Raw genomic sequence first — 22,584 nt, forward strand, 5'->3', positions numbered from 1 at the left:
CCCACGCCAGGCCGCGGCTCGGGTGCGGCCTGCAGGGGGCTCTGGGCCGGCCCCGCCGCCGCTCGCCGGGACCTTCCGGGGCGCCCACCTGTTCCTCGGGCCCTGCGGCCACTCCGACCGCGGCCGGGGGGCACTCCGGGCTGCGGGGACGCCGGGAGGACTCTGGCGGTGGCAGCGGGGCTCTGGAGCTGCTCCAGCACCGAACAGCCTCGGTCTTCGCTTTTATCCCTTCCTGCAGCTCCGTAATGAGCTTATCTGCTCCTTCTGGGATGTGGTGTAAGCACAGAAGTCAGCGTGTATTTTACCTGTAAGTGGCCTTWAGTGGCAGTTATCCAAAGCATCGTTTGCTCTTTTTAAGGGTTTTTTGGCTCGTCCAAGCAGTTCTCCCCTTAGGTGTTTATTGCAGTGAGAGGACTGCAGGGCCCTCAATCTGTCCAATTTTTGAGTCTTAGATCAAGAGTTATCACTGCAGGATGCAAAGGTGGGTCTTTCTTGGCCATCTGCAGTTTGTGGGGGCAGCCTCTGGTGCGTCAGGCTGAATGTGTGCGTGTTATTCCAGGGGCTGAGGTGTGTGAAATGGTGCTTTGGTTCAATTAAAGTCATACCTGCTGTTGTCTGAACAAGTGGAGTTTTGTTTTTTTTTTTGTGATAGACCTGTATCAAAGTSCTAAAGTAGCTAATAAAGTTATTATCATTTGGACCCCCTCCACGGAGTGCACTGCGAGTGACATGGGGACTGAAGAAAAATCACCCAGACATTGTGGGTTCTGTAGAACCCCCTGGGCTGGGCATCTCTCGTGAGTTGCAGTGTTATACATTGGAGTAACAGTAACAAATCCTGGTGGTGCTTGTGGGMTGTTAAATGTCAGCGTTGTCTGAGTTTGCAGTACTTCAACGTGGATCTTGCTGAAATGTCAGTTAGTGCACTTCATGAGTCCTGTTTGCTCTGAGCTCCCTTTCTCTGGCTGCAGATTTTTCACTCTACGTGAGACTGCTTGCCAACCTACTTTAATAAAATTGTAGCAGATCTGYGGTGTCTTTTGACTTCAGAATTGTCAGCTGCGGTGGTTACCCTAATTCTAGTGTTACTTTGTCAGACACTGTGGCTGTGCAGAACTGAGCAGCCAGGAAGTGAATTTTGTGATGAGTGCTTTCCCCTTTTTCCACGCGCTGATGTTACACGATGCTGTTGTGAGAGGACCCAAAATAACCAGGCAGCTCCCTGGGAGGGGAGGCCAGAGCTTCCAACAGGTCAGTAGCCCCTTAAGTTTAGGAGTGATGTATGTTAAATTATAATTCTACATACTTGATACTTATCCAGAGCAATAATTGGTGGCAGAAAAATCAGCCCATTGTTCTGAAGTGCCTGTAGGCAGGGTCTGTCTTCCAGTTTAACCTTTTCTTGAAGGAGAGCAGAGGTGGTGTAGCTGAGGTTCATTGTGCAGGCTGAGAACTCAGACTCTTGGCTCCAAAGCAYATGGAAAAGGTGGTGTTGTTGAGTGTTCACTACCTGGCACATCACTGGTGTAGAGGGAAGAAAAACTTACATTTTGAACACATTTAAAAAGCAGATTCTGAGTTGGATCACACTTGGGCACCAGCGTGAAGTTACAAGAAGCTGCTCTGCTGTTTTCCTGCTGGGAGATTCTGTGCAGCCGTGAACTGCTGTGCCTGCAGGGACTCATGGAAAACTCCAGCTACTTTCTGCTGGCTTTTAGACTCTTCTCCTGACAGAAATAGTGGCTCTCAAAGCTTTAGCATTTGCTGTTGTCATTGACTTCCTCATTTACCAAGAAAGTCAAGCTCTGAGGCCTGGATTTAATTCAGGCTTTTCAATATAACTGGTGTGTGTATGTGTGTGTTTCTGGACAGGGTGAAAGATGCATTAATAGTGTCAGGTGGCCAAAACAGTTCTGTGGGGCTGAGGAGGGAGGAGGTGATTGGGTTTTTGTAGTGCTTTACTGTAGGGTCTGTAAATTTTAAGCTTTACTTAAATTCCCCACACATCCCTTGCATCCCCTAATATGAGCTGCCATTGTGGATATTCATTCCTATGTGGTTATTTGGATCTTGGTCAACTCACAGGTCAGGCCTTAAATTTAAAAAAAAATATACAGAGACGTAAGTTTCTCTATCTCTATTGGGTTAAACTGGTCAAAATAATCATTTTCCCAAGCTTGCAGAACCTGCTGGCCTCAGGAAATCATCTCCTGTGCTGATTGTTCATCTCCAGCTGCTCCGTAAAGCCCTGCTGACTCGGGAGCAATATTGAATTTACACACATGTTTAGCACTTGGAYCTCCTCTAGTAATTGCTGCAGAATATATTTATAACTTAGTTTCCCACTCTTAGAGGTTACCCGTGTAAATTCTGAACTATTTCAAAGGAGACCTATAAGAAATAAGCTATTTTTAAAAGAACTTACATCATCCTAGAAGCCACCCGGGATGTCTGGTATTGTGTCTTCATTTATTCAGCCTTTTCTCCTCGAGGAAACATATGGGCAAAGCACTTCTGCTCCGTGACCTAAGCACTGAGTACCAGCATCACTTTCCTTCCAAAGCCTCTGTGAGAACATAGCAGGAGGKGGAGGAGAGCAGGAGTTCTGTTCTGTGAGGTCTGRCAGGGGARATATCCCTTGRTTCTGGTGGGAACAAGGCTTYTGCCTTTGGACTTTGTGTGCTGAGATCCAGCCCTTCTACCCAGCACAACACCTTTGCCTTGGTAACTTGTGCTCTGTGCTCCTTGGGGGAGTTTTTCCCCTGATGTCAGGAGTAATGAGATCTGTTGGATTTTGCTCTGTGGACGAGCTTGTCGTTTCCAACCAGCTGCTAAAATTGTGCTCGCAATTAAACGGTTCCTCATGCTGAACATGTAGCAATCTGTTCCTGTTTTTAAATATTAGATAATAACTTCATTATTTGCCATTAGTACCCCTCTGTGACACAAACCCAGCTTTGATTTGAGTACCAGCCTGTGTTTTGTGCTCCCTGTAAGGTTGGGCTTGGCTGTTATTTAGGCTGTGGTTCATCAGTATCTCAGCTGGACTTGCTGCACGGACCTTCRGGAGTGGTCCATGGTCTGAATTATTAATAATTAATTTTCCTGTGTGTTGGAATCTATTAGGTGGTTCATTGGCACAAGTTGCATGGTTAAAGATGCTTCCATGGCTGTTCTCTCTGTTGGTTTTTTTACCAAGGTCCTGGAGACAAAACCTCCCTCATCCGTGGCAAAGACRCTTTCTAGCAGTGCTTCAAGAAGGTGCAGGACACTGCTGTAATAATAGAAATATAGAAACCACCAGAGGAAGCTGGTTGTTCACTTCCTGAGGGTCTTGGTGATTTCTTTGGATGCAGGAAGTGTTACGTGTGGGCGAAGTAGACTAGGAATGGCTCTTGCTTGAGCTTTATCCTTTTCTGTGAGGCCCTAATGAGCTTAGCAGTTTGGAGGGAGGTGCAGAGAACCTGTTGTACCTCTTGCCCTCTTTGTCCCTTTCCTCACTTGCAGCTCATCTTGTTTGGAGCAGGCCCACATTTTGTGCGTGAAGGCAGCAGGTTGTTCCAGGTGTGTGACAAAATGTGCAGGGGCTTGGGGCATTTCTTAATGTGCAAGGTCTGGAGTTGTTATCATGTCAGTCTCGMGTTCCAAATAAAGATTTGGGCTTGATGTAGAGAGTCCCATTGTGTTCAAGGTTCTTTTTAATAATTTTAAATGAGGGCTGTGGTTTTTTTAGTGCTCTTTATTACAAACACTAGGATTCTCTTGAATTCACTGTGTGAGGGTGATAGTACAGTTGGTTTTTTGGTCTTTGAATTTTGCTTGTCCACTTCTTTCCAAAGTAGCTTATTTGACTTGATGGCAGCACAGGCAGTTGCTTCTTTGGGGGTTTGGGGGACTGGTGGTTTAAAAACTTCTCATTTGTACAATGCCCCTTGTAGCGGTGATACCATTGTGAACTTTGAGGCTGCTAAGACAAAATCTGACTAAACAGAAATATCAGAGAGTTTGAATCGAAGGGTCAAAGCAAGGGGAATGCCAAACTGCTTTTCCATTGTTAATTCCTTGAAACTCCCCAGGTCGAAGTGATGATGGCAGTAGTCATTTGCTCTGAAGCTGTAATTTGAGTGTTTGTTTCGGCAGCACTGACAATTTAAATAACACCCACTTCTTATTCCTGCTAACACACACCCATTTTATGTGTGCAGGATCATATGGTGAAGTGAACCGAGGAATTGATCAGGGTTTAAAGAAGAAAAAGGCAACATATGTAKCTTTTTCCAGGTAGTTTTTAGTGTAGCTCAATTGTTTAATAAAACTTCTGGTGCATCACAAATAGTTGGGTCTTGAAGTGTTTAAATGTGTGGAAACAGAAAATAACAGCTTCCTGTGAGGGTGTGAGGCCCTGGCACAGGTTGCCCAGGGCAGCTGTGGCTGTCCCATCCCTGGAAATGTCCAAGGTCAGGTTGGACAGGGCTGGGATAGTGGAAGGTGTCCCTRCCCGTGGCAGGGAGTGAATGGAATGGGCTTTAAGGTCCCTTCCAACCCTTCCCAGTCTGTGATTGTATGAGGAGTGGAATGCTGCTGCTTCCCTGSTGCCCTGGGACCTGGCAGGAAGGAGGTGTGTTGTTACCTGGAAAAGTTAACCATGCCTGTCTGGGTTTTTTGAGGTGACAGTGGCTGCCTTATGGTCAAGTTTCACTTGCAGAAYSTTTTCTGTCGCTGTTGCTTCTCAKTGGTTCACAGATGTCTGGAATTAGYCTGTGTTTGTGGGGATGGGGCTCTGAATGTGGCCTGGAATAACTGCTGGGAAACACCTTTGTAGAGAGCCAGGAGGAGTCTCCTGAGTTGTACATCATGAGTGAGGTCTGCAACTTGAGTAAACCACCACCTTCCACTATTGGGTGTATGGCCAGTGCTCAAAATGATCAAAAATTGGATTGATTTGGCTCAAACTCCACTGAAGCTGGGAGAGCTGCTGGGATCCCCGTCCATGTTGCCTCCTCCAGAACAGTTTCCTGTTCCCTTCCTTGTGCTGGCCCAGTTGAGGAGCTCACCTGGCCAAACCCTTCCTGAACAGGGGCTCCTCAGGACCCTTTTTCCCTGTCCCAGCTCYTCCTGGGCTTGGAGAGGTGGCAGTTCTGGCACAAAGTTGGGGGAGCATGTGGCAAGGAGAGGTGACAGCGGGGTGGCAGCAGCTGAGGCTGTCACAGAGAGCTTGACCCCTCTCATTGTCATTATAGGGGATCACTGAAGAGTTTTTAAATCCAAATGATAAAACTTTGCGACAAGTACCTTTCTGCACATGCTGTTTGTGAACACTCTGAATGCTCAGAGGCTGCAGGGAAATAAGTCATTAACACATTTTTATTGGTGCAGCCATGAAACAGCTCCTCCATGGAAGAACCAACTTTTTGTAGGTAGAATAAATATGGGGAACAACTTCTGGCAGTCATCACGAGCCAGAGCTTGGAACAGACAGCTGGTGTGCAAGATGTGGGTCCTTCCAGGAGAGATGTGCTGCCACAAACTTCCCRGGCAGCAGAGTTGCTCCGATTGGAGATGTTCCTGAATCCAGGAGGAGGCCATTTCAGTGCACCTTGGCACACCTCGAAGCCAAAAGAGCAGGGAGCTGAGCATGGCATCCTGGCAGGGCTGGGCATGGGATTCAGCTGGGTCAGCTCCTGCTGCCCAGCACTGCAGCCTGACACTGCCATGGGCAAGAGGGGAAACATTGTCAGAAGCTCCCTGGTGGAGAGGGACCCAGCCTGTGCTAAGAAAATAGGAAGACTTCCAGYTTAGGTTGTGTTTCAGAAGCCTGGGCCTTGGCTGGGAATTCCAATTTGTCATTTRGGGTGGGGGGAGAGGTTTGTCGTGTAAAAGTTGAGGGTGAGCCCAGTTTAGGGTTGCCTCTCTTCAGGGTTTTGCTGTGGCCAYGTGACACAGCAGCACTGTCATCCTGGCACCTTTGGCTCCTGATCAAAGTAGCTCCACTGCAGCTGAAGCTTTTTCTCCCTCTGAGATCCTTTCCCACTTTCTTCAAGAAGCTGCTGCAGTTACCAATTAGCTTTTTTTTTTCAGGAACCACTAAAGTTTCAGGAGAGGGGAAGGAGGAATTGATTCTGTCTGCTGCAGAAGTTTGATGTTAGTTGAGAAGCACTGCTTTTAAGGSATAGTTACTCCATATATTAGGCTTGGCGTTAAAATTAATGTCACTGTAGTTTTTTTACATCAAAAACACGTCTGTTTAAGCTGATAACATTTTGCTGCTATCTCTTCTCACCAGTTTTGTGCTTGCTGATAAGTCCAAATATACTTGCTTAGGTCTGTGTGTCGTTGTAGGATGTGGCCCCACTTTTACCCTTGGTCTTTAGAGWAATGGTTTAAGGTAAAGGTAAGGAAGTAACCTCACATTAATATAAATGTAGGTTTGTTTATTCAAACAAACTAAAGCTAAATTACTTTTTCTGTGGGTAATTCATGCTTCTGGTGTTTGGAACAATATTTAAGTGCCAGCAAATTGCTTTAATTTGAGGTGCAATCTGCTAAAACTCGACAGCGAATTGGTGTTTTCAGGGGCACGGCTTTCACAGGGCAGCAGTGCGTGCCTGAGTGTGATTGTTAATATCAAAGTGTACAATTTYCAGCATGTCCAAACAGTCAGTGGTAGCAATTTCTGCTGAGGAGTCACTGGAAGTAAAACATAATTAGTTCTGTTTTAGTGAACAGAGCAGTTTCTAACCCAGCAGCTGGGGAGGAGGGATCCTGCGTCCCAGGGATTCAGCGACACACGCTCAGCTGGGCGTGTTTTCAAACTTTGTGCTGTGAAGATGACTGTGCAGAGGTGGAAGTCTTGTCTCAGAGTGACAGCCAGCATTTCTGTGGAGCTGCTTTCTCACATAGTTTCCATGCAGGATCAGCTTGCGGAGTATCACAGTTATAGTACAGGTCTGTAGGGTTTGATTTTTTTTTTTTTAGGAGTGTAGAGCTGTTGAAGGTAAAGGAACATGGTGTTTTCTCAGGGTGGTGATGATGCACAGTCATAAATTGCCTTTGGTGAACAAACTTCCAGCATATCTGTGAGTGTCTGTAACTCGAGCCATCACYGGAGCAGAACTTTCTGAGCAGGTCACTCTGGAACACTCCTTGTGCTCTGTAAATTAACTGCAGCAGGAAGGGACAGGGAATTTTAATGTCTGTATATAACTTATCATCCTGAAAGTTGCAGGAAAAAATAGTATTTCAATATTATAGTTAATCCTTGGAAAATCTGCAGTTGATTCTTGCATAAAGTCAAGCATGGTGAGGTGGAGAAGATGCAATAGGTGCTGTTTCAGGTATATTTGTGAAGGGGCTGAGCACACTGGTGAAGAGCCTGACTACATCCTGGAAAACTCATTGTGCCTTGTTTTGTGAGGGAGAGTTTGTCAAAATGGAAGCTTTTTGGGTTTTGACTTTGTATTTTCTTCGCTGGACTTTTCAAGACAGGCTGCCAAGGGGTTTAAGCCTCACTGGGGCTTTGTGAAGTGGAAATTGTGAAGGTTTTTGCCGCTAGGTTAGAAATAAAAAGCACCAAGTTGGAACTTCATGAATGTTCTGCTCTATCCCTGGAAGTGTTSAAGACCAGCTTGGACCAACCTGGGGGAGTGGAAGGTGTTCCTGCCCATGGCAGGGGATGGAATGAGATGGGCTTTAAGGTTCCTTCCAACCCAAACCATTCTGGGACTTCATGATTCTTTTTTTTATGTTTAAATATAAAAAAAAAAAAAGTGGATGAATGCCGGGTTCCTTTGTCCCTCCATGACCACACTGGGCAGTTGGCTCTGGAGCGGAGCTGCTCTCACAAACCCTGAGCTGAGAAAGCTCTGTGCTCACCTTCCTCCAGGGAAGACTWTTTTTCCCAGCCAAAGGTAGAAAAGGCATTTTGTTTCCAAGGAGCTGSTGAGGATTGTGCCACTGGTTGGAATGGGCAAGCATTCTCCAGGGATTCCTGGGGGGTTTTGCTTTCCTGACAGGTGACCTGTCCTGAGGGAGGTGCAGGACCTCCTTCAGGGAATGGAGGGATTTGGAAATKGGTGTTTAATGTAGAATTTGGAGAGCAGTAATTCTAGGAGATGGGTAAATTGATTTCAGGGATTTTTTTTTGCATCTCCATAAAACTTGTTTATGGTATGTGTTGACAAGAATTCACTATTGGTAGCAGTTGTTGAAAGGATGCAGTGACTTCTCTCCATAAATTTTCCCAGTTTGTGGCCCTGTTTTTCTCAGATTTTGTTAACAAACACACCATGCTTAAACTTCTCATGAGCAGTCACATGAGCATATTGCACTTCTGGATGATGAATTAATACATTCCACAACRTATTCAACATTGTATTCACCAAGCTTCTACCTCAGCCTGCCCTTCCATCATTTAAGGAATCAGACAAGAAGCATCCCTAAAAATTTTCCCTAAAACTTTGAGAAAAGTTGGCCTGCTGCATTTAAAGTATGCTGATATGGTGATAGATGGTTTTATTTTTAAGAGTGAAAATTCTGTATTGTGGGGGTATCAGTAGGGCCTTTCTGAATTGCACTCAGATACAAACTGCTCTGGGTAGACACTCTATGGGATGGGTAACAAAGTATTTAAAAACTTCACAAAGCTCTGGATCCCTGGAGGTCCTTCTCATCAAGTCCCGTAAATGTATGATTTTAAATGTTCACCAGTCCTTTGGARTGGATGAAGATGAAGCAGGTGGTCACAGAATGATTCTGTCCAAGCAGTGCCTTTAGGGGTCCTGTGGTACCTTACTGTGCTCTCATCGTAACCCAGGGAGGTACCAACAGCGAGTTCCTTACAGCAGAAAGCACCAAGATCATGGTGAATCACCAGAGGCACATTTTAATGCCTGATTTTCTGTATATTCTGTGTTATTCTGCCTGAATAATCATCCAACTGCCTTTCTGTCTTGTTGAAGTAGGACTAGTCGTCCCCGTGACTTTGCTTGCACAGCAGCCTCATTTATGGCTCTCTAAATTTTGAAGCAATAATTTTGGACTTCAATTCATGGCTTATATTAAATAGTAACTACCAGGATTCGTCTGGTTGAAGTTKCTGTACTGGTGGAAAAGGAGGAGAAATTATTATCCTGTAGAGAAGGAAACTGTGTCGGGATTGAGGGGTGAATGTGAAGTGGCTGAAATGGTGACAGGGAGCAGCTGCAAAGCCTGAGTGGTGTGAGAAACTTTGGACATTTCTTTTGGGATTTTTGGGATTACACAGTGCACTGCACTGGGGCAGTGAAATTTAAAGTGTTGCATTTTTAAGTCCTTCACAATATAATCTGTTCAATGGAGTTACCTGTATGCATCTTTTTGAGAGTACAATTCTGAATTGCTTCTGTGAGTCTGGTTTGGAATTAGAAAGGGGATTTGAGGTGTTTGTGCTCCTTGTAGTTCAGTGTYTGTTCCCCTTCACAGGTGCAGGGCATGGCAGGCGGGGACTTCGTGTGGTCCATCACCTTCCCTAAAGTAGCATCACCTTTACAAAACAGCTCTTTCTGAACTTGTCTAATCTGTTCTTAAACCTCTGTAGTGGCTCTGGAGACGTTTGAGTGCACTGGTAGCTCGCTGGTTATTTTTATGTGTAATCAGTATTTGTCTTGTTGCAATTTAGGCCAGTGAGCATGAAAACAATTGATTAACATTTTCTTTATTATGACTAATAATGCATATCCATAAAACTTGTTTTATTTCAATGCTTATTTCAAGCTTCATGTGTCTCTTTCCTATTTTTTCAATACCTTGTGAAATGAAAACTTTAACTTTTTGTTATTAACCATGTTTTCAAAACCTGTTATTGCTGCTGTTCTCTGACCTCCTCTTTTTGTGTGTTCTTCTTGCACTGTTGCACCTTGAGATGAAGATGTAATTCCAGCTGAATTMGGTTCCTGTACCATTCCTTACAGTTTGGGATTGAGTGGGAAAGAATAATAAATTATCTTGCAGTGTGCTGTGGTAGATGCCACTGAGAGTGGCAGTGACTGCCTGGGGTTGTGCTCTGTGCTCCTTGCTCTGTTCCTTCAGCAGGAATTTGTGCCACACATCTTTCCAATTGAACAGCATTTCATGTAACCTCTTCAGCTGCTGGGCTCTCTAAAATCAGATTAATGAATTKTTATTTGTCCTTCAAAGCTTCACAGTTTGATGGGGTGGGTTTGTTGTGGGGTGTGGAAAAAGAAGTGGAAGGGGATCATAATGCATTGAGTCTTTTTGGTGTATGTCTGCAGCTCAGGTCTGGCACCGCAGGTACGATTCTCGAGGTGTTATACAAAATGTTTAGTAACTGTGGAAGCTGACAGACAGGTATTTCTCTCTGTAGTAACAAAAATGCCTCGCAGTTATTGGCTAATAAATGTGAATGGAGAAAAGTGTTTCRCTGTTGCTGTTTTCTGTTTGCCTTAAAGACCTTTTCCTGCAGCGCAGGGGCGTGTCCTGGGAACCGGGGGTGTGTCTTGTCTTCACAGTCTGGATTTTACTGCCTCTTGTACATTCTAAATGCCTCCTCCAGTGATATTCCTTTTGTTGGGTGCTTTCCCCTGCCTTACCCCAGCGTGGAATCTGTTCCTGCTGTGCCTGGGGGTCCTGGGTGTCTCCCTGGGAATGGCCCTGCAGAGAAGAGCTGGAGCGTTCATGGCCCATCCCAGCCACTGTGGATTTGTGTCTGGAGGCCTTTTCTGAGTGCCAGGGCAAACTGTGTTTTGTGCTGGCAAACTCCTCTCAGTCTCTTGGCTGCTGTGGTGTCTGCACAGCTCAGGGATGTGCGTGGGCACTGCCAGGAGGCAGTGGGGGAAATATTTCAGGTCCACTGATTTCTTCGCACTGCGGAATTTTATTGGAGTCTGACCTTACTCTTGTTTGACGATCCTGGCTTTGTAAAGTATACACAGGAAGGTATCTGGGTGATGTTACTTTGCCATTAAATAAAGTCTAAGTGCAAGTGAAATATATGCAAATTGGTTTGACTCTTTAAATTAGACCTGGGAGTTTAAAGTCTTTTGGTGCCTGGGCACTCTTTGGACTATTCTTGGTACTCAAGGAGCATTTCTTCTACCTGTTGTTTTACACCACAGATTTCTAATCAGTTTTCAAAACAAGGACTYCACATTAATTTCTCTGTCATAGAAGATTCTTCCAGTGAGTAACTTCCAACCCAAATAATCAATTCCTTCGTGTTTAAAGATCTGTTTTACTAAATAGTGTTAGAAAACTGGCCTTCACCTTTGAGAATCTTTTATGTATTGGTTTATATTGGACTTTTGCTTGGCAAACTGACTTTCAGGCATTTCCAGTTATGTGAACAAAGTAGTGCCTGGTCATCTTCTCAGTGTGTTGTGTCTGTGAATAGTATCTSGTGTTCCCTATCTTTAGACAACATCRTGTCACATTGGGGCTAGGGGGAACTGTTAATAGATCAGCTGCAAGGGAACTGAACTAAATAGCAGCAGGTTGTAACCTGAATTCTAACTTGGTGTATTTGGTCTGTACCTCTGAGAAAATGCCATTCCAGTTTTGTGTTGGGGTTGTCAGTGTCTGGTGTCTGATAGTTCCTGCATGAAGTGCTGAATGAACTCTATACCACCGGATTGCTGTTGGCACGTTTAAATAAAGCCTCCTGTGAAGAACAACTTTCCTCTCCTCACCTCTTATTCCATATTTCTGTGCAGCAGAGTGATTTTTATCCTAAAGCAGTGCTGGGGGCAAGATGTGACCCTGGGAGGGATCCCAGTCTGGGACAGGAGTTGGTGTTTGGCTGCAGGAACCACTGAGAGCTCCAAGAGAAGGAACACAAGCGATGCCATCGCTCCTGGAGTGGGCACTGCACCTCCTGGAACAGCTCTGCCACCCTGGTCTCTCCAGCAATATTGACCTCAAACCCAGGATTTTCCTGAGCCTTATCCTGCACTCCTTGAGGAGATACACGGCCCTGGGCTCTGGAACAGTTTGTAMAACTCCTCAATAACGTGCTTCCCCACAGGAACAGGGGGAAGACAAAAATTGTACAGATGATCCTGTGAACTTCTTTCTGGACCCTGCTGCTGGTATTGACTGCCACCAGAAACCTCCAGCTTGGCAAAGGACMCCTGGATTTGTGTTTGTAGGAAGACAAAAGAGCTGCTTAGTCCCCCACATTGTCTCCACTTCTCTGCTTGCTTCTGTCAAACTGCTTTGSTGCTACAGGTGGGGCAATGTTGCGAAAGTACTTTCTCTGAAACCGTCAAAATTTGAGTATTTTTAGGTRTTCTGAGGAAGCAGATGAAATGTGATGGCATTTGTGTGAAATACATTCTCTCCAAATCAGCATGTTGTCATACCTGTGTGCTCTGTTCCACCATGCCCTCGGTGGAGTCAGGCTGTGGTTGCTGTAAGCTGGGATTTCAGGAGGTGATGGTGTCACACTTTGATTTTAGAGGAGTGTCACTGATGGGGAACTCCAGGCCAGGTTTAAGTATCTTTAGAAGCTTGTGAAGGTACTAATGTGACCCAGGAGAATGATACTGTATCAAAAGATGCCTTTTAGAGCTGTTGGGTGAACTTTGTGATTGAAAAGAGCCTTTCTACCAGTGGTTTGACTACAAGAGTTTGTTTTGTTTTTTTTTTTTTGGAATTGTGCATTGAGTTTTTCTTGTTATACTTGTATACTTGAGTTTTTCTTGTACGCAGAAAGAGCTGCTCCTTCTGCTCCAGGTAACTCAGGTCTGGTTTGCTGTTTATCATGGTCTAATCAGCTTGCAGAGATCTTTAGAAACATCCCCGTGAAAATATTACAAAAAAAAAAATCAATCAAAACACAAAATTGCTTTATCTGAGTGTCTGCAATAGAAAGTTTATGTACCATTTGTTCTTCAGGCTGCAGGGAGGGAGTGCARGTTGTGCTGTGTGTCCAGGCAGTCCTGAGGAGCACAGGAAGGCATTTTGGGGGTGCTGGTGTTGTGTTTGGGGTCTGGTGTGGTGTGTAAGCAAAGGAAGAGAATCAAAACATCACGTGGAGTGTGCTGGACCAGCAGAAAACACATCCCAGCCCATGGAAATGGTGCTACAGCTCATGGGGATGCTGAGCTTGCTGCTGTTTCCTGGGAAGGCAGCGGTGGGAGGGAACAGCTGTAGCTCACCCTTCCCAAAACCCACTTWAAACTGCTACACTTACCCTGGTGTTACTCAATRAACCCGTGCTGCTTTATAAATGCTKGAGTRAGATTAATATGGCAGTTAAGAAAGGAAATTAGGCTTTTTGATCTTTTCCAGAAAGTTTAGAAACCCCTGCTTTTGTCTGAGGCTGGAGAAAAAAACATTTCGTGCTTAACTTGGAAAAGTCTCGGGTAGCAGTAGTGAGCTCTGGAGTGTGGCTGAATGGCTGGATGACTTAAGGAGCCTTGCATGAAATAAATAAGATTTGTTTTCTGTGGCTGTCATTAGGGTTGGCTGGAAAGGATTATCGTGGATGACTCAAAGCAGATGTTCTCCAGTAAACTTTGGAGTGAATTAGTCTGTGTGCCAATCAGGAGCATGGGAGCAGCACTGGATAGTTTGAAATGCCATATCAATGATTTATCAATGATTTATCAATTATTCTGAGCTGTTTGCTGCAAGCTCCTAAATGCTGATCCGGAAGTTGTTTTAGGGGGGGGGTTGCAATGTGAGCAGATAAAGGTACATAAAAACTAAAATGCAAATTCCTGAGGCACTGACYTGGGCATTGCAGCCCTGACCAGTGCCCAGAGAGAGGGGGTCTGCCAAATTCCCCATCCCTCCCTGGCACTGTACCTGTCTGTTGTGTTCCCAGTAAACATCTTCAGTAGCCCTTTGTGTTAATAATTTTTTTTTCTGGTGCTGTTCAAAGTAGGGGTGGTGTCCTGGCAGGTTTTGTAACATCAGTGTCACCTTGGTTATGTGACAATGTATGAATATTATTGTAACAGTTGGTTTAAGGGAAAGATACTGGTGTGAAGGATGGGTGTTCTCCTATTATCCCTGTGGTGTCTTTTCATGGAATAGGTGATACTTGAGGAGTTTAAGGACCTCTTCTTGTTTCCATMCCTCTGTTTAATTCTGCCACAGAAAAAATCATAGTCTGTGTTTTTTAAAATAGGTAAATATGATTTTCATTGTAAGCTTCTATTTATGGCAGTTTGGCTGAAACATTCTGAGAAAACTACACAAGGGGAAGGGGGCAGAARTTGTTGAACATGCTCGAACATTTCATGTATTTATTTTTAAAGAATCMAGCTTCCCTGCAGGTCCAAAAGAAGGGAGACTGAGAGGAGCTGCTTGCAGTTGTCTGCAGCGTGAGATGTTGGTGCTCAGCTCAGCAGTGGCTCGGTGACAGCGCGTTCTCAATTGGTTACAAATGTGTGAGGAATCCCACGTGTGTTCCAGCAGGAGCTGAGGGTGCAAGGCCACTTTCACTGTCCTTAATTGGCACCACATGTCCCCGGAGAAGGGAGGGAGGGAGGTCACACTCTGTCAAAGCTGGGAGGTGATTTAGCATTTGGGGCATCACTCCCTGTGTGTTTGGGGTTTTGGAACAAAGGCAAAGCTGAGACTGGAAATTCCCTGAGCAGTTTCATCTTTCTGTAGGTGTGTGTATACATGAACAGATCACTTTCCCCTTATTGACCTTCTGATAGGCTAATGACCCTTTTTTTTTTTTTTTTTTTTTTGCTTTCAGTTTGTCATTTAGATAACAAAAATTTGGGGATTACCAGCAACTGCAAAAATAATTGTGCCAGTTATTGATGTGTGCAACAGAGCATTTTTCACCCTGGTAATTCATAGCCTAAAATATGTGTTGGGAAGGAGAGTGTCATGTTTTGCAAGTTTAAAAATATTTGTCTGGAAACTCCCAGCATTGGGCTTTAACTATTCTAAGGACTCTGGTTCTAAAAACTGAAAAAAAAATCAACCCCGGTGTTGTGTAGTGCTTAAACTGGTGCTAAACTGTCCTTCCTGGGTACTGAGGGCAAAGTTGAAATGTGGAAAAAAGTCAGTGCACTGAAGTGAAATAAGAGCTAAAATATGTCAGAATTGTGATCTCACTGCTTTAMAGGTTAAGCAGAGTTTTACCAGACCTGGCCTCATGGTAGGGCTTTAAATATCTGCAGAGTGAAGAAAGAACCAGGACAATTTAATTCATCTTTGGCCTGAAGTTGGTTTTACAKCCTATAGGAGCTGGAATCATTCAAAGCCTGTATAGACTTTAAACATAAGTTTGATAAAAGTGAGACAGAAAAGCAGGACAAGTATTTCATCAGCCAGGTATCTCCAGAATGAAACAGTCCTGCAGGGATGGACAAAACAGSTTCTGTGCCCAAGGTTTTCTGAAAGGAAGAGACTCCAGCTCCTGGTGCTCCAGTTGTATCTTGATGGAGGGGTAGAACTGACTTGGAAAAGCCAATTCTTGCAATTCAGTGTTTTTAAGGTGCAGGGAGTGTGGGGCTGGGAGGGCAGAGCTGCCTGCTGCTGCTGATGCTGCTCCTGATTAGGTTTCAGGATGATGTGGGATCCCTGCAGAGGTTCTTGCYGGGAGATTTTTCTCACATGCACTTCACGTCCAGTTGAGTCACAAATGCAATTAAGCAATAAATGAGACTGTGATTCAAGTTTTCCTTSGCTTATCTTTTAAATCTGTCTCCAAAGGTGAATTAGAAATTCCAGGTTTCAGCGCTCTTAACATCAGGTAATGGAAACAGGGATCTCTGTGTAGGATCAAAAACTTGTTTAGGTTGGAAAAGCTCTCTGAGATGAATGAGTCCAACCAGCACTGCCATGTTCACCCCTAAACCGAGTCCCTGAAATGTGTAGTGTGTGGTTTCTCATGAAAATCATTAAAATCACACACRTGCTGAGGATGTGCCCATCAGAGAAGCTGCTCCTCACTTTCTGAATGGATGTGCATTTGWGCAGCTCCTCCTCCCCAGGCAGAGCYCAGCAAGGCGTGGTGGAGTGGCCRGAGGAGCCCAGGCCRGTGCTGGACAATGGTCTGGGGACATCTGCTGGGCACAGCCCCGGCCAGGAGGGACCTGCAGCCTGAGAATAAACTGCAGTGACTCAAATCTGAGCTGTTAAACTCTAGATTTCCAACCGGACCTGCTGCTGCTCTTGCTGCACTTTGCTCTTGTTTCCCATTAAGCTGTGCGCAATTAATTGATGCCAGGCAGAGGGGTCTCAGAACTTTGTTACTCAGTCACAGAGGTTTTATTGCCACTGTTTCCTTGACTTTTATATAAGAGTGTATTTGTTACAGCACCTGCAGTTTCCAACTAGGTCACTAAAAGTGTCCTTGTCCCTATTCCTTGAACAATCAGCTCCCTAAAGCCAGACAGTCTGATAGCAGTTTGTGATTAATGCTTTCAGCAATTATGAACTGGAAGGTCTGAAATTACATTTGTTAACTAAGACCAGTTCGTGAAACRTGAAGTGACTTTGTCTTCCTTGTTGCAGATCCATAACATGGTGGCAGTGCTGGAAGTGATCTCCAGCCTGGAGAAATATCCCATAACCAAAGAGGCACTTGAGGTACGTCACCCTCTGAACGTGATTTTTTTAATGTGTATAAAAAGGACTTTTCCCTGCATTTCTAATTTCCATCAGAGCTTTTCTGGAAACAATAGATGGATTGCAAAGGATTCACAATTAAGATATTATTTTGTCCTTCTCATGCTGCTTCTGACATCTCGGTGAACACAGGGATCCTTTCTGGGCCCAGATCAGTATTCTGGGCAGCACAGTTCCTGTTTGTGCAGGGCATTACATTAATCATCACTTGCCACTGATTAATTAATTCTGTTGCATTCAGCAATATCACTTTGCAGTTCCAGTCACCTTTGTAGAGGTTTGGTGACCAAGCACCAAAAATCTGAAATAGAAAGAGAGCTGCTCTGAGTCTATAAAATWAATCTTAAATTCAGTTTAGCAGGTTTCAAGGCCTGATCCTTGTGGTGGGATCAGGTGTAGGGAGAGCTGAACTCTCACTGGCCACTCGTAGAAACAGCCCAAGGAAGTTTGATGTCTGAATTATATATTTCTTTTTCACTCTTTATATTAAAATTAGCGGTGTTCTTGCTTTTAACTGTTGCTTAATTACAACTCCACCTGTATTTCAACATGTGTATCACAACAGGTTGCATATTTCTCTCCCAGTCTGGTCTGTGTTCTCCTTTGAAGTACTTTTCTTAAGAATTCTCACTTGTGGAACAGTTCTTTGTTTTCAAATGTGCTTTGGGAACAATCAAACACTTCCTTCCGCTCATGAAACCACCATGGGATGCCCTGGGAGTGCTTGTTTGAATGGCTTTTTCATACAATTTCCACAAGGCTGGGGAGTGAGGGGAGAGAAGTGGAGGAAAAAGGTAGGACACAACTCACACCTGGTAGTCAGGTTTGTCAAATGGAGATTTTTATTGTTTTATTGTAGCTGGCAAARATCCTGGAATTCTTTTCTCTTGGCTCTTTCTGCAGATCTTACACTTCCCTTTGATGAACACACACTTTTTGGGTGCTGCAGGGAATCTGCACTCTTATTCTCAAGGTTCCTTYTCATTAAAGAATTCCTTTCTGAAGTTTTTCCCAGAAAATAAAGACAGCAGGATTTGAAACCTACAGTGGGTTTCACATTGCACAGCAGAGCACTGGATTAATCCTTTCCAAAAAAGATTTATTCAACACTTAAATCCGTAGTGGTTTTAACCAGGTGTTTCTCAGGGGTAAGAAAGCAAAAAATTCCTTTGTAAAACACCTTGTCTGTCTTTGTAGGAAACAAGACTCGGGAGGCTGATCAATGAGGTGAGGAAGAAGACGTCCAACGAGGAACTTGCCAAACGTGCCAAGAAATTGTTGCGGAATTGGCAAAAATTGATCGAACCCGTAACGCAGAATGAGCCAGTGCCAAGGGGGCTGCCCAACCCGCCGGGATCCGCGAACGGCGGCGCTCACAACTGCAAACCAGACACACAACTTCCCGCCGTGGCYGGCTCGAAGCCCATCAGCGAACTGAAAAGCAGGAACGATATCCAGAAACTCAATTCTCCGAAAGCAGAGAAATTAGGAAATCGGAAAAGGAAAGGCGATCACAGGGACGGGCATCAGGGCCCTCCTCCCCCAAAGGTCTCCAAAGCTAGTCATGAAGTATTACAGAACTCTTCACCCCCTCCAACCAATGGAATTGGAGGAAGTCCTGAAAATTTTCCTAGTCCTGTAGACATAAACCTSCACGCAGGGCCTGAGAGCAGCAGGACAGATCTCAGTGAAAACGATAAACACAATAAGATCCCAGTAAACGCTGTAAAACCTCACACCAGTTCTCCAGGACTCGTAAAACCTTCAAGCACTTCCTCGTTACTAAAGACTGCAGTGCTTCAGCAGCATGAAAAATCAGAAGAAGCCACGGGCCCCCACCAGCCCAAGAGCCCTCGCTGCTCCTCCTTTAGCCCCAGGAATGTTAGGCATGACACGTTCGCTCGGCAGCACACCACGTACTCACCAAAGGATTCGATGCCCAGTCCATCTCAAAGGTCTCAGTTCTTAGACACTGCACAGGTGCCATCGCCGCCGCCATCCCTGATGCAACCATCCACACCTCCCATGCCAGCCAAGAGACTGGAGTTCCCCCCTCAGGCGGCCCCCGAGGTGACACAGCCCTGGCAGGAGCAGCAGGGAGGCACCGAGAGCCAGCACAGGCACACGGCTCCCGGCTGCAAAGGGCACGCCGGGGAAGCGCYGCCGCCGCACACGGGATTCCCGCAGGACGCTTCCAAACCGGACAGTGACGACGCTGCTTCAGGGTCYGATAGTAAAAAGAAGAAAAGGTACCGACCCAGAGACTACACGGTCAACCTGGATGGGCACGTGACAGAAGGGGGTGTGAAACCGGTGAGGTTAAAAGAGAGAAAACTCACTTTTGATCCCATGACAGGACAGATAAAACCTTTAACACCGAAAGATCCTTTGCAGGTAGAAATGCCTGCGCTTACTGAACAGCACAGGACAGAAACGGAAAAGCAGGAGCAAAAACCCAACCTGCAAAGCCCCTTTGAACAAACGAACTGGAAAGAGTTGTCCAGAAATGAAATCATTCAGTCATATTTAAACAGACAGAGTAGCTTGCTGTCTTCATCAGGAGTACAGACTCCAGGAGCTCACTACTTCATGTCTGAGTATTTAAAGCAGGAGGAAAGCACTAGAAAAGAGGCTAGAAAGACTCACGTTCTAGCTCCTAACAGCAAACCTACAGACTTGCCTGGGGTCACCAGAGAGGTCACRGGCGATGACCTCGACAGAATACGTGACCACAACTGGCCGGGCGTGAACGGTTGTTATGACACACAGGGTAACTGGTATGATTGGACACAGTGCATATCCTTAGATCCACACGGGGATGATGGGAGATTGAACATCCTGCCTTACGTCTGCCTAGACTGAGAGCAGTTTTGCTAAGCGCGCTTTTTACACCTGCAGTTAGCAAAACTGGCAGACACGATGCCACTTCCAGCTGGGAGAGAGAGATAGAGCCTCCTGTCCTGGACAAACAGGCCCCACGAGCAGAGGGGGGGAGGGAGCTGGGCTTTTCCAGCTCGTTCCTTTAAATTCTCCTTTTGTGAAATGCTGCTACCAGTTTACTAACAATTTGCAAAGGAAGGCATACGAAGGTTTGATCAGTTTTGAGTTCAAAACTCTATAGCGAGCCAGCTATAAAAAAGTGTTAGTCCCCAAGAAGTGAAGAGGATTTCCAGCACTTTCTGAATGCCGGAATCTTATTACAGGCAGGTACAGAGAAAAAGAAAAAAAATTGTGGAAGTTACCTTAACAAAATATGCATCTATTTATTTGACTTGATTTGGGTTTTTATTTGGCAGTGAGATATTCGAGAGACGATGTGCAAAAACTGTAGTTTTATTTCTATCACATCTCTGAACATGATTGCGTTATTTAAGAGTCATGTGGTACGGAGATTGGGTTTTAAACAGCAGGTGTTGCACTGCAGGCTGGGCCACCAGCTTCAGCTCAACATTCCATAGGCATCCACATATTTTAGTCTGGTTTCAGTTTAAATCCAGTCTCTGAGAAATGCTGCAAAAACTAGATGTTTAACGATATTTTTTGATCCCACCACCACCAGCCAAATATTTTTCCTCCTTTTCCCTTCCTGCAAACTTATAGGTAAAAAAACCACAAAAAGACAAAAAAAACAAAAAGAGAAAAAAAAAACAAAAAAAAAGAGAAAAATCACCTTTTCTAGAATCTAAATGTAATGAGGGTGCTACAAGTTTGTAACTGTACTGTGAGAGGGAAAAAGGAAGCCTGTTTGTATGCTGGAAATATACTTGTTACCATTCCTTTAGATATTGTTTGCCTTATGGATATCCATCATAAACGCAATTTGCAAAAACAAAGAGCCTTAGTGAATGTACAGTAACTAGACTTCTGTGTTCCTGGGATGCAGAAGGGAGCAACTTTGCTATTTGGTCCTTTAAGTGGACACGTTGTGATATAAATGTGGAAATAAAAAAAATTTGCACAAACCGGTTTGTGAATTATTTATATATATATTAAAAAAAAATAAAAATCTTCACTCGTTTTTTTTTCTCCTCCCCCCAACCCTCCCAAGTTTGCTCAGTTCAGCCCAGCTAAGGGAGCCCTGGCACTGGGAACCCGTTGGAGCAGGGAGGTGGAGCCGAATCCCACGGATGCTGCCGGTAGGGATAACGGGATGTCTTCCAAGTACTTTGCTGTGGTGCTCAGTCCCACAGGTTGGAATTTTGTTTTTAAAACTCTGGAGACTGCTAACCCAACTGCTGATAATGTACCTCAAAGTCTAAAGAGATCAGACTTCTTCTTTTCTGTCTCGGTAACTTTGTAATGTTTTATTCTTAATTGTTAACAGCGCTTTCTAAAGCAGCCTGGGGTGTAGAAAGTGAAGGGTTTCTATTAACTGTAATTGCTTTAATATTTGGGATTTTGTTGTATTATGCAGTCCCCAGTGCTGGGCTTCTGTTCAGGGGAGGGGACACTATACCAAAAATATTCCTGGGTTGGGTGATGTTAACTCTGTGCTGGAGATGACCTTGGCAAGAGTTTTCCTGCCTTTGAGGGCTGAGCCAAGCTCTTCCCTGATTTTCAAAGGAGGATGCTCCTGGCCAGGCCTGCATTGTGTTGGTTCATTCCCTGGAATACAACTGAAGTTTGGTTTATTTTGAAGTCATCTTTGTTCATACACATTTATGATCTGACTGTTACTGCAATGTGTGGGTTATCTCAGAAATACGATGTCTGTGTGCTTCCATTTCTGAAATCTGAGCTCTGAGAGTGAAACCAGAAGAAGTGGTTACCAAAAAATGCGTCCAAGTGTGTTTTTCAGTTTTCTTCCATTTTGTCCTTGTGCAGCTGCTGAGGCTGAGCAGTGTGGTTTAGAGCTGGGGAAARCTCCTGTCTTGCAGTTCAGATTTGATGGTAGAGGGCTAAGCTGCTGGTCATTTTGAAAAAATACCTGAGTTTTGTTTATGTGAAAAAATACTGTGCATCTTCTCTCCCCCTGCCCTTCCTCCCTCCTTCCCTGAATGGTCCCTTTTAGGAACAGGGTCCGTGCTCTTTGGAGGCCTTTGAACATAGGGCAAATTTCAGGAAATGACAAAGTATTACTTGATAAATTCCATCTTTTTCTCCACTGCTTCCATTTCTGATGCAATTGATGGCCCTTGACTGCACTGGGTGAGGTGATGCCCAAAGCTCATCACAGCTTTCAGATTTTATCCAAACTGCCTGTGCTGATGCTCTTCTGTTTGAGGGAGCATCAGGAACCAGACCCAGCCCTTTCCCTGGTGGTACAAAAACTGCTGGAGAAAATTCCCTCCCGATGCAAGCTTTAAATCTTGTTCCTCGCTGAGTTTGTTGCTGCTGTAAGGGGTCAAAACTCACTTGTGTGTCCTCCAGGGTGAGATGAGGCTTGACAATCTTTATTTCAGCATGCCAGTATAACCAGTTCTGTGAGCTCCAACAAATGTGAATAAGTTTACAAGGTGATATTTTTTTGTCAATTTTGTAAACAAGTTCAAATGAAGTTTACCATGTGCGTACCTGCTGTGTACTCTCATTTGTGCATGACTCAGTTTCTCTGCTACTGTTTCCTCCTACCTCTCTGGCAAAATTTCTCCTTCTWATCCTAAAACCTGAAGTTAAAACCCTGCCGTTTCTTTCTTGATGAAATGGCTCATCGGCAAATCTCGGGGGAATCGCCATTCCCTAAAGTGCGTGTTTTACCGGGCAAATTAACGCTGCACAAAGGTCTCTTGACAGGGTGCATGGATGAAGCGGGCTCTAGAACCCCTCCTGCCTGCCAGGTACTCACCCATCCTTTCCCCAGCCGGCGGTTCGCGTTCCCCGCGTTAGTTTTAAAGGTCGGCAGCGATTGTCCCGGTGCCCCGAGCCCTGACCTTCGCCCCGGCCCTGCCCCGGCTCGGTGCCGACCTGAGCGCGTCTGTCCCGGGCCACGGGAACCCCTGGGGCTGCAACGCGAGCGGGGCCGGCGGAGGAGGCGGGGACACTGCGGGGACA

At 45.1% G+C, this 22,584-nt stretch overlaps 1 protein-coding gene across 1 annotated transcript; it reads left to right on the forward strand.

The window, feature by feature from the left end:
- The first annotated feature begins 289 nt into the window (after positions 1-289).
- MED26 (mediator complex subunit 26) lies at positions 290-22,363 on the forward strand. The gene is made up of 3 exons (XM_057385137.1): positions 290-307; positions 16,480-16,554; positions 17,791-22,363. The coding sequence occupies exons 2-3, from the start codon at positions 16,489-16,491 to the stop codon at positions 19,453-19,455; spliced, it is 1,731 nt and encodes a 576-aa protein (XP_057241120.1). The 5' UTR covers positions 290-307; positions 16,480-16,488; the 3' UTR covers positions 19,456-22,363.
- Positions 22,364-22,584: the final 221 nt, after the last annotated feature.

The sequence above is a fragment of the Malurus melanocephalus genome, unplaced genomic scaffold (assembly GCF_030028575.1).
Source record: "Malurus melanocephalus ecotype Western Australia unplaced genomic scaffold, MMel_1.1 scaffold_793, whole genome shotgun sequence".
In the NCBI taxonomy this organism is placed as follows: Eukaryota; Metazoa; Chordata; class Aves; order Passeriformes; family Maluridae; genus Malurus; species Malurus melanocephalus.